Here is a 13,072-nt window from a genome sequence, read left to right on the forward strand (position 1 = left end):
ACATTAACAAATTCAATATACTGATTACGATATTCATTTATTAAAAAATAAAGAGGCAAGTTTTACATTTATTAAAAATCAAAATACAAAAAAAATGTTTTTTCAATGAAAGTTCATTTCTGCTTACATGTAAATAAAGAAAATCATTTACATACTAAATTTTCATGGAAAACTATATAAATAAAATTGCAATATATTAAGTCCCTGACATTTTTTTCTCCAATTTATAAATTAGAATTAGTAGTCTTTCTAACCCAAGATTTGATAATTTGATGAGCTATAGCTTGTTCTGGTGGAACAAAAAGTCCTTCAGGATGCTGTCTAGTTAACATTTGAACAAGTTCTGGACGTCTAAACCACCTAGCATCTTCTAGTTCATCTTCATCAACCTAAACAAGAAGAAATCTGATTATAATACCACAAAATTCTATACTACTTTAAATCCTTATTAACCATCTTCATCAACCTAAACAAGAAGAAATCTGATTATAATAACACAAAATGCTATATTACTTTAAATCCTTATTAACTATTATATCAAAACTAAAAATATTTCCATAAAGAACAAAAATATTTGGATTTCCAATCATATTGATTAGAAAATGACACTCAAGATGAACAAAAAAATTAAAATATTACCAGTATACATAATTCTGTAAATTCAGAAATTATTGCATGCATTTATTATTGCGATTTCGTCATTTTAGACTTAAATGCAATTCTATTTTTTACGATTTGAACATAAATCCTGTTTTAATTTATATGAAATATTTCAATAATTTCTGAATTTACAGTAGTGATTTTGAGATTATATACAAGTTCATGTCAGCATATCAATGAAAATGTTGGAAGTTTGGAACAATTAAGCAATTTTCATAGAAAATTTTGCTATCTCTGTTCATAGTGTAAGTTTGATGAAAGCTTCTGCATAAATTGCCATGCTTACAAAATTTTAAAACTATATCCATCTGAATAGGGATAAAATTTAAGACATTTGAAAAGCTACAGACATAGTCCAGTCAAACTAAGTTTGACCCTCAAACTAATTGCAACAGAAATGTGTTAGTTCTAATCTATAGCATTAAGCCCTAAATATACACAGAAAAAATCCCTTAAAATCTAACTTGAGGAAACTCAAAATCAGCATTTTCAATTTCCTATGGAAATTAACATTTGAAGGGGAGATAACTCCGCAAAAATAAGTTTTTTTTGTGCAGTTTTTGGTTGATTTTCTTAAAAATTTATGTAAAGTATGAGACTTTGATGGGGTTATAAGTTAGTATTTGACTATATGCAATCTTCTGCTCATGTTTTGGGAATTTTTTTTTTGTTTGTGCATTTTTCATTAAAGAAATTGACAATTTGTGGCATAGTGACCATTTTGAAAAAAATATATAAAAATTTGGGTATTTTTTATATCTGTATATTATATTTGTTCAGCATCTACATTGTTTAAAGAAACTTTAAACCACAAAAAGAAGAATACATGCTTAATTATTTTTTATCAAATTTGAAATTCTTTACATGTTGAAAAATTCAAAAAAATGGTCAACTAATGAATTATGAAACTAGAATGTAGATTGATAAAAGATATGAAAACACCTTTAAAGTTGTTTATAATACTCTGAAGACGGCTAAATTATCAAGAATGAATACATTCTGTTGATCATAAGCGATAAAGCTATCATTTTGTATCAATTTTTATTGATATTTCTGCCTTTTTTTGCAGAGTTATCTCCCTTTTCTATGCAAATCTCCTTAGTATAGCCTTTTCATCTAAATTTTGGTTTTTAATATAAAATTAGAAAAGAAGGTGAAAAAGTCTTTGTGAGACCCCGAAATTGAAAGTATTATCCTTTTCCTTTATTAAAGTATTGTCAATCAATTAAAAATCATCAAACAAATAATCTTGATTTGGAACTGGCTGTTATCAAAGGGAAACAATTCAATCTCAATCTCAATGTGTTTAAATCTCAGGAGAGATAAATCTTGTTACACGAGGGGGTAGCTCGTCAGCTATAGTCTATTTCTAAAACATATTTTGGATATTTATTTTGCTTAACCAAATTGTTTTATAATTAATTCATCACTTTGTGCTCGCAAGTAAACTTTAATAGAAACCCTGAGTATGTATTTGTTATGCAATCTTTGGTATTTTGTGAAAAGATAGTTTGTATTCTGTGCGTTGATGCCATATACGGTAGTTGATAATAACAAATATGCATGGGAGTTAAAAATGAGATGTGTGAAAAAAAATGTCCATTCACATTAAAGCAAAAAAAACCGACTCGTAATTAGGAGACAAAACAGGTAGTATAATATAATTTGTCGAATGATGGGTTGTTAATGGGTGCAAGACATTGTGACACTGATAAGGGGTTGGACAGAATTATGGGAACTATGGAATGAGAGGACTAGAAATAACAATATGATGGATGAAAGCAGGGTGATTTTAATGGCGAGAAAAGTGTTGTTAAAACAGAGATAATTCTTGTTGATTAAAAATAGGAGTGCAGGGGAACAGAATATGGAGGGAAGTAGGAGTTTGGGGAGAGAACTGGGAATCAATTCCATGTGTCCACCAAACTGACAGCCATTAAAGAAATAAAGGAGTGTGGTCTGCCATGTATGTTAATAAATTCATCATAAATACCAGGACTAAATTTTGTATATATGTCAGACGCGTTTCGTCTACAAAAAGACTCATCAGTGACGCTCGAATCCAAAAAAGTTAAAAAGGCGAAATAAAGTACAAAGTTGAAGAGCATTGAGGACCAAAGTTCTTAAAAGTTTTGCCAAACCAAGCTAAGGCAATCTATGCCTGAGGTAGAAAAGATCCATTATGCAGGGGATACAGATCACAGATTGGTCTTATTTGACAACTGATAAATAAAAATACGATGGATGCCTAATGTAATAGCGCTATCTAAATCAAATAAATGAAAAAAAAAAAAATTTTATCAATCAGTACAATTTTTATTATGTAGACCAAAAGTAGAGAAATATAGCATTGAATGACTCAAATAAGAACGCAGCCGGCAGAGCGCAGCTTCCCATGGTTGGACTCCATGGTCGGTCAGACTGAACGTCAGGCCACAAACATCTCAATCATTGCATATTGTCAACAACTACATACAGTTTTACTGCTTCCAATAAACAGTATATTTCCAAACAACTTATATAAAATGATTAAGTCTTTCATTAAGGGTTATAAATAATAAGCAACAATGCAAAAATTGAATTTTAGAAAATAAATAAGTCTCTTTAAAAAATGATTTCAAAACAGTAATATCAATTCAATTTAACAAATATGTACTGAATAGTGTCATGTACCAGAAACAAACAATGGTTTGGAACAAACTATATCACTACGAACGACAACTCGACCTAAAATGTTACTCACATTTGTTGATAATGTAAACAAACATCGATTCACAAAACATGATAATATGTAGCAATTAACAACAATCAGAATGCTGTAGTAAAGATCATCAGGAAATTAATCTGGTTTGCCGCCCGGAGATGCCCATAAGTGATATTTTACAAAATCATGTTTTCAGTGGAAGTGATGTACTGTCCTTGCCAAAATTACAAATAATCCAGGTATCTAACATTTCTAACATATATTGATACCACGATAATACATTGATAAGTCTGCCTTGTTAAATATACCTTATTGTCAAAAAATACAGCAATAGTTATGTCGTCAACGGCCAAAGAAAAAATCGTGATGATCAAGCATGGAATTCCGGAAATTGACCGTCTCCAAAAATATTAAATTCTAAAATTGAGTTATCGTCCTTTTCGCGCCAGAAGACTATTGAAAAGGCTACTGAGTAATGTTAAATTGTGATTTTTTTTAGCCTTCCTCAAGTAAGATTTTATGGGACTATTTTCTCTGTATATTTGGGTTATAATGCTAAAGATTAAAACTTTAAAATCTTCTGTTAAGGGTTTAAGGGTCAAATTTATGCTAGATTGACTGGACTAACAGCTATATTCTGATCCACTGTAGGACATGACATTTCACCTGGTATTTTAATTTAATTCTTATCATATATTCTTAACAATATGTGACTATTTGCTGTTACAGTTATACATGTATACCTTTAGGTGTTCTGTTTTGGCATATGCCAAGCAACCAAGCATCAAGGAAGCTGGGAAAGGCCATGGCTGACTAGAATGGTAATCAACACGTCCAACTTCTATTCCTGACTCTTCATGAACCTCACGTCTACAAGTGTCTTCTATTGTTTCTCCTAATAAAATACAAAAATAGATATGTATGAGGCATAGAAGTTTTTACTCAACCTCATGTCTACAAGTATCTTCTATTGTTTCTCCTAATAAACATGTTAAAACACAAAAATAGATATGTATGAGGCATAGAAGTTTTTACTCCACCTCATGTCTACAAGTATCTTCTATTGTTTCTCCTAATAAACATGTTAAAACACAAAAATAGATATGTATGAGGAATAGAAGTTTTTACTGTTGAAAAAGATCCCAGTGGTTGAATTAGTGTGGGTCCAATGTCTGGGACCTGTCTTTTCTAGGAGAGGACTTTTTGTTTCTAACTTGCTAAAGTCAAGGACCTATTATTCTATACACTAATGTTTGATAAATCACAATTGATTTTTATTGACCATAAATTTCACTTAAAATTGAAAATGGTCCTGGACTTTTCATTATTTGAACCCCTGAGTCCATAGTGAGATAGGAATATGTATTAAACTATTATACTGTCAAGGATTTTTAAAACATTCAAAATACATGGCTCATTGTACATGTAAGTTTTCTGTACAAGGTTTATCACATTGGAATATTCTTATACAGTACATATTCTTCTAAAAAAACTAAAGGATAAGTACATTTCTTTCTCATGTTTCTATTGAATTGAATTCTAAAAAAGACAGGATTTAAAAAAAAAAAAAATGAACAATAATCTATTTAAATCAACTCAAATATGTTTTTTAATTAAAATAAAAAAAACAAAATGTCTGTACATATTGATTTATTGAGTTAGTGGTCACAAGAATAATACTGTTACTAATACAATAATTCTAAGTTGTAGAGATATATCAAATTCTCAATCATACTAGCATATTTTAACTTACCAGGTTCCATGAATCCTGCTAAACATGAGTACATCTTTGGGGGGAAACGTTTACCCCTTCCAAGAAGACATTTCTTTCCATCAAGGGAGATAACTAACATTATCACTGAGGGATCAGTTCTTGGATAACAGGTGTTGTGTATTCCTTAATAAAATAGAAAGGGTGTGTTATTAATTTCAAAAATAAGTTTGATGTATCATTTATATATAAATGGATGTGGGAGTTTCTCACTACATTGAAGACGCCTTGGTGGCCTTCTGCTCTACAGTTGGGTTGTTGTTGCTTTGACACATTCCCCATTTTCATTCTCAATTTTATTTGTATTATTAAGAGGGAACTTACATACACTATCAGAAAAATCTGAAAGGAAATTTGCTAGTGCTTTCTTTATAAAACTATCATGTAAATAATCATAAATAGCCATTTCTCACCATAATTTCTAATTCAAGTTGCAATGTAACACTGTACAGTGTCCATAGAGCAGCATACATGTAGTCCATTGATCCATATACACAGAACAATTAAACTCAGGTAAATTTATAAAATGCAAATAAGCTGTTATGAAACAGGTATATGTACATGTAGTGCAGAGGAGAGATTGGATGAGAACAAAATCATTATCTTTGCTTTATCGCTATTTTGTGCATTTTTCATTTGATCTTTTTTTGTGATAATTTTCATATTATGCTTCTCGCTTGAGATGGAAAAATTATCTCTAGAAACTAAGGAGGTCACATGGCGTTGCTAACGAAATTGACATTGAAATTGACATTGAAATTGACAACGTCTTCATAGGTAAAATAGCAATAAACAGATTATCATTGGTCATCTCAACTCGATTGCTTTTCTCACTTCCGCTGTACCAGCTCAAGCGAGAAATTAATCTCTTTGAGTTAATCAATGATAATCTATAATTATATATTAAAATTGTCAAGAGTATACTGCATGTTCCAATTTTAAATTAGAAAAAAATAAAATTAACTGCCCTTTACATTATTATACAATGTACATCTATGATTAATTCATTCCTAGACTGTTAAACATGGAATGGATGACAGTATGTACAGCTTTTATTTAAATACAGGTGAGATTTAGGGATATTGATGATCATGAGTGTATCTACATGTACTTCTGTGACTGACCATGGGTTCCAGAGTTCTCAAAAAGTGGTGGTCCAAATGTTTTGACCACCAAATTTTCAAAGAACTGACACAAAATTGGTGTTTTGCAATAAAAATAATAGTGAGAACCAGCAAGCGAAAAAAATGTCAAGAAATTTGGGGTTTATAAAACTAGAGGCTCTAAAGAGCCTGTGTCACTCACCTTGGTCTATGTGAATATTAAACAAAGAAAGCAGATGGATTCATGACAAAATTGTGTTTTGGTGATGGTGATGTGTTTGTACATCTTACTTTACTTAACAGACTTGCTGCATACAATTATCTCTATCTATAATGAACTTGGCCCAGTAGTTTCAGTGGAATATGTTAATAAAAATTTACAAATTTTATGAAAATTGTTAAAAATTGACTATAAAGGACAATAACTCCTTAGGGGGTCAATTGACCATTTCGGTCATGTTGACTTATTTGTAAATCTTACTTTGCTGAACATTATTGCTGTTTACAGTTTATCTCTATCTATAATAATATTCAATTAACCAAAAACAGCAAAATTTCCTTAAAATTACCAATTCAGGGGCAGCAACCCAACAACAGGTTGTTAGATTTTGTCTGAAAATTACAAGGCAGATAGATCTTGATCTGATAAACAATTTTACCCCCATGTCAGATTTGCTCTAAATGCTTTGGTTTTTGAGTTATAAGCCAAAAACTGCATTTACCCCTATGTTCCATTTTTAGCCATGGCGGCCATCTTGGTTGGTTGACTGGGTCACGCCACACATTTTTTAAACTAGAAACCCCAAAGATGATTGTTGCCAAGTTTAGATTAATTTGGCCAAGTAGTTTCAGAGGAGAAGATTTTTGTAAAAGATAACTAAGATTTACAAAAAATAATTAAAAATTGACTATAAAGGGCAATAACTCCTGAAGGAGGCAACTGACCATTTCAGTCATGTCGAATTATTGTAAATCTTACTTTGCTGAACATTATTGCTGTTTACAGTTTATCTCTATCTATAATAATATTCAAGATAATAACCAAAAACATCAAAATTTCTTTAAAATTACAAATTCAGGGGCAGCAACCCAACAACGGGTTGTTCGATTTGTCTGAAAATTTCAGGACAGATAGATCTTCACCTTATGAAAAATGTGACACATTGTCAGATTTGCTCTAAATGCTTTGGTTTTTGAGTTATAAGCCAAAAACTGCATTTTACCCCTATGTTCTATTTTTAACGGTGGCGGCCATCTTGGTTGGTTGACCGGGTCATGCCACACATATTTTGAACTAGATACCCCAATGATGATTGTGGCCAAGTTTGGTTTAATTTGGCCCAGTAGTTTCAGAGAAGAAGATTTTTGTAAAAGATAACTAAGATTTACGAAAAATAGATAAAAATTGACTATAAAGGGCAATAACTCCTGAAGGGGTCAACTGACCATTTTGGACATGTTGACTTATTTGTAAATCTTACTTTGCTGAACTATATTGCTGTTTACAGTTTATCTCTATCTATAATAATTTTCAAGATAACAACCAAAAACATCAAAATTTCCTTAAAATTACAAATTCAGGGGCAGCAACCCAACAACGGGATGTTCGATTCGTCTGAAAATTTGAGGGCAGATAGATCTTCACCTTATCAACAATTTTACCCCCATGTCAGATTTGCTCTAAATGGATGGTTTTTGAGTGATAAGCCAAAAACTGCATTTTACCCCTATGTTCTATTTTTAGCCATGGCGGCCATCTTGGTTGGTTGACCGGGTCATGCCACACATTTTTTAAACTAAATACCCCAAAGATGATTGTGGCCAAGTTAGGTTTAATTTGGCCCAGTAGTTTCAGAGGAGAAGATTTTTCTAAAAGCTAACGATGCCGGACGACGACGCCGGACACCAAGTGATGAGAAAAGCTCACTTGGCCCTTTGGGCCAGGTGAGCTAAAAAGTAATGCTTCTAATTAAATAATGTTTTTGTTTTACCAAGTATACATCTATAACTATAAGACTGTAATGCAACAGTAAAACCAGATCACATTTTTGAACAATATACCTTTATTTGTCTTGCATTCTTTATTATCACACACCCTTTTATGACCACCTTCCGTAACACTTGTAGAACTACCACAAGTTGCACAAAATTTGTATCGGTCCAACCAGTCCAACATTGTACGAGCCTCTGCTAAAATGCCTGCCTCAGATGGTTCTAGCATCATTGAACCTGGAAAAGGTTGTAATAAAGTACCATCTGGATTTATTGTCTTTAGCTTCTTTTCATCGGATATATCTATAGCAAATACTGCTTGTTCCTCAGTTTTATCACCATTATTATTAATTCCAAGAAAAACAACCAAATTCTTGTCATTTATACATGATTGAATATCACTGTAACAGAATCTAATAATTTGGTATTTCCATTTGTTATCAGGAAGAGACAAAACATAAGGTTGAAGTTCACAAAAAGCTATATATTTTGTAGAATCTTCCCTCATTTTATTTTCTAACCAGTTTGTGTCTTTCCTCTTTTCAGCACATCTCAGTAATGGGTTATAGGAAAAGAAATTCCGTAATTGTTTATCTGGGTTGTCATGCTTCACATAGTCCATGATTAAAGAAGTTGCTTCTGATTGGTCCCAGAATTGAGCTATATCTAATGCAGTTTGTCCTGTTTTATTCACAAGATTCACATCACAGCTGAAAAAAATCAAGTTCTTATTAGAGCAGCTTTCAAAGGTTTGAGTTTTGGCTTAATATCAATTCCAAAGCACTATAAAAGCTGTACAAACAATTTCATTAAAGTGTAATGACTTATTCTAATGAAATAAATATCATTGAATTATCTCCCTTGTCACAATATCATGCCATGCTCCTTTTAAGTCCATAAAAATGTTCAAGGATTATGAAGAAGAAATTTCATGCTTTTATCTGACAACACCAACTTGTAAAAGTTTAACTGATGAAATGAATTATATAGGACCTTATTAATTCATTATCTATTTGTTTATTTGGAAGCTGCTTCAACAATATTTTAAGTTATCTATTAAGGTTTAGAAATAAGCAAAACCTTCCCCATTTTTGTCTTTTGTTGATGTATACAATTTAATGTTTAATAAGAAATAGGTTAATTCAGTTCACATTAAAACAAGAATTATGATTTTCATAATAATTTTTTGGAAAAGCCATGTACAGGTTTATGTGTAAAAAGTGGATATAACGCAGAAATACAAATTTTCATAAAACAATGTAAAATCATCTGCCTGTTTCTGATGTTTAAGTGAAAACAATCATATTTCAAAAAAAGAGCTGACAAGAAAATAGATTTAATTGAACCCAGTTTTTCAACATTTTTGTGTCTTTTTAGATAGTCTCACATAAAATTGAGAATGGAAATGGGGAATGTGTCAAAGAGACAACAACCCGACCAAATAAAAAAACAACAGCAGAAGGTCACCAACAGGTCTTCAATGGAGCGAGAAATTCCCGCACCCTGAGGCGTCCTTCAGCTGGCCCCTCAATAAATATATACTACTATTAGTTCAGTAATAATGAACGCCATACTTATTTCCAAATTGTACACAAGAAACTAAAATTAAAATAATACAAGACTAACAAAGGCCAGAGGCTCAAATATATACATGTTTTACACATTGAATAAATCTTCAAAGATGTAAACATATCAATATGCAATTATGTACTATTTTGTATTTCCAACTATGTCAAGTTAAATCTTAATCAAAGTCATCTGAATTTGGCGGTTTCACTTGATAAAAAGCCATTGCTGTGTCAACCTTGTTTATTCAACATTGATTTTGGTGTAAAATTTACTTTTTGTTAACTGATTATTCTACTATGAAGAAAAATGTATCAAACCCTTTTTCCAAAAATATTTTGATGGCACTGGCATGACCATATCTTGAAGCTAGCATTAATCCAGTCCACCCATTATCATTTCGTTCATCAACTATTACTGTAGCTGCAATTGAATTAATAAAAAATCTATGTAACAATTTTGCATTTACAATTTGCATGGTTTAATGTGGTAGTTACTTTTTCTGGCGTTTCCCATATTCATGATATTGGCCATTGTATAACATACAGAGTGACAGAACATCAGTAAGCTGGTTTGATAAGTTTGTTGAATTCGTGCCATATCACGATGAAAAAAAAAAGGTTTGTAGCACAAGAAAAACAAATCTATGTTATATACTATATAAATATACAAGGGAATAATTTATCTGCTTTTAAATGTATTGGTATGTACTCTAAAATTGAGAATGGAAATGGGGAAGAAATGTATACTGAATGCATTTCTCCAATTAAATTAAACTTTAATCATTTAAAAACATTTCCACGCCATCTTTTCTACCTGACTATTTTGTCATTTGATTGATGAAAATTACTTGTTACCTTTCAGTAGATGTGTAAGTTCTTCAATATTTCCATTAGCTGCAGAGTCAAAGAATCTATCAACAAATGGTTTCTTGGCGTCGTCAGGTCCAGTTCTAGATTCAGAGCTCATCACTGACAACGGTCTGAAAATAACAAATAAAATTCAAATAGATCGGAAAAAAACAACATTAAAAAAAGCAACATTTTGCATATAGTTATGAAAGGTACCAGGCTTACAATTTGATATGCCAGACGGGTGTTTCGTCAAAACAAGTGAAGTTGAAGAGCATTGAGGACCTAAAATTCCAAAAAAAAGTTGTGCCAAATACAGCTTAAAGGTAAAACATTGAAAATTCAATTTCTCTGACACCCCAGTAGCCTTTGTTTGATGAAGCACATTATATCTGTCACATCTACATTGTTGTTTGTTTTTAAAAATATCAATTTATTGATTGTTGGATGCTTAAGGTTTATCATAACCTTTTGCAAATATGGCTGTATTTAAACTTCAAATTTCACTCTGAATACAGACAAACCTGTGCATCTTGAAAAGTTTTAGAGTATGGCTGGAACTAGAGAAATAAAATTTAAATGCATTTAAAGTTTCAGAATATTAAAAACTTTTCTAGATTTTAATATTAATTTTTTGTTGTTCCTGCACGACCTGCAGAAGTTGCCAAAATAAAATTAGCTGGGAAAGATGTTTGAGAAGCTCCCCTTATATGATACATGTTGTTAGTAGAATTGATTTAAATGAACAATAAATGGACAATAGCCATCTACCAAAAACAGATGATATAACTTTACTATTAAACCCCGGTTTGGTTTTATAAAACAAAGACTAATTGACCAGGGTTTTCAGGGACAACATGCAAAAAATTAACATTTTTCCAGAGTCTTTAAAAAATGAGTGAATGGGCAGGTTATGTTGATGTTTTAAAAAAATAGATCAGATCGATCATCATTGCGTAAAGTAAGAGTTAGTGCTCATAACCTTGCCATTGAAAGAGGAAGATATTTAAAAGTGCCCAGAGATCAAAGAATTTGTGAAATCTGTAAAAGTGGCGAAATTGAAAAGGAACAGCACATGCTACTACAATTCAGGGGTAGCTCCAGTATAAGAGAGACTAATTTTGTATTAAAATGTTCAAAATTACAGGAAAAAATATAACCTACATTGTGCGATAAAAATAAAGTAAATCCTATACTTATATATAATACATCTTATACAGCACTAAAATTATCTTCCTCTTTCGTAACAAATTGTTTAAATGCAAGAAGTAATCTATTGCAATTATAGATTTTTATCATACCTTTAATCATGTTAATCTTTTATTCGCACATATATATAATTGTTTGTATTTTACTACCATACCCGTAGCCAGGGGGGGTTCGGGGGGTTCGGACGAACCCCCCCTTGAAAACAAATAAGCACTGTTAAAGTCGATGTTCTGTTCGAATTGTGACTGTTAAAGTCGAGTTTGTGAGTCAAACGAACCCCCCTTTAGAAATTCCTGGCTACGGGCCTGTACTACCATGTATTACAAATTATCTATCCATTCGGTCATTACCATTTATTGTAAATGCATTTGTGCCAATAAAATATTGTCTATAGTAAACTTTGTAACTGAGTTGACTGAATGAAACTGAATGACTGTAAAAAAAACAACACATAAAAATCAAGGTGAGTTTTCAATTTTCTGAAACATAGACTTCACTGTTGAATATCTAGATCCTGCCATGCCTTAAAATGTTCCTAGATGCATCAATTTGTCTGTTCTCATAGTAGATTTTGTGGTGAAAAGAGTAATTTTGTAAGATAAATAAAAATACATGTACAAAAATGTATACAAGCAAGAATAGAGTCACTGACAGAAAAATAAAATAAAACAAAGTAATAAAAAAGGGGGGTTCCTAATCCCATTTGCTTTTTGTTCATCTGGCCTGAACCAATCTGGCTTCCAAGGCGCCTGGTCTTACCAGGAAAATAATCCCTGACAGCACAGCTCCAGTCCATCATTTGACTTACTTTGCAAATGAACCTTATTATTATAACCCCTCCCCCCTTAAATATAGCCAACCCTAAAAACTTTAAAAGGCCAGGGACCCCAAAGGAATATCAAAAGTTGTCAGCAGTCATACAATTACCTATACAAATATTTTACATGTTTCAAATGTCTATACTGAGACAACAGTGTCAGCATTTGTCAAAATGATGTCCTATTTCCTGACCTGTACAAAGTTCACAACAGCTGACAGGTTATTTCTCAAAAACTCTCATTTTCTGGTTTATCTCTTTCGGTAAATACATTGAGACATTATCAAAATAATAAATTGGTTTTAAAAATGAAGGGTTATATAAGTTTAGGTATTTATATTTAAAATTATGATCATCAGTGACCCTTAGGAGCCTCTATATTCGTCTATCGTCAAGCTC

The 13,072-nt window shown here is 31.6% G+C and overlaps 1 protein-coding gene across 2 annotated transcripts; it reads right to left on the reverse strand.

Moving 5' to 3' along the window:
- Nucleotides 1-87: 87 nt before the first annotated feature.
- On the reverse strand, nucleotides 88-13,040 carry LOC134715560 (NAD-capped RNA hydrolase NUDT12-like). Of its 2 annotated transcripts, XM_063577801.1 has the most exons (7): nucleotides 12,784-13,040; nucleotides 10,654-10,778; nucleotides 10,117-10,219; nucleotides 8,300-8,940; nucleotides 5,118-5,261; nucleotides 4,108-4,259; nucleotides 88-389 (listed from the first exon to the last, which is right to left on the reverse strand). In XM_063577801.1, exons 1-7 carry the CDS (start codon nucleotides 12,837-12,839, stop codon nucleotides 225-227), a joined length of 1,386 nt encoding a protein of 461 aa, XP_063433871.1. In that variant the 5' UTR covers nucleotides 12,840-13,040; the 3' UTR covers nucleotides 88-224. The 2 variants fall into 2 exon arrangements, with proteins under 2 accessions (XP_063433871.1, XP_063433873.1); XM_063577803.1 differs by lacking the exons at nucleotides 88-389; nucleotides 4,108-4,259 and adding an exon at nucleotides 4,381-4,436.
- Between the last annotated feature and the right edge of the window lie 32 nt (nucleotides 13,041-13,072).

This window comes from Mytilus trossulus, chromosome 4 (genome assembly GCF_036588685.1).
Source record: "Mytilus trossulus isolate FHL-02 chromosome 4, PNRI_Mtr1.1.1.hap1, whole genome shotgun sequence".
NCBI lineage: Eukaryota > Metazoa > Mollusca > Bivalvia > Mytilida > Mytilidae > Mytilus > Mytilus trossulus.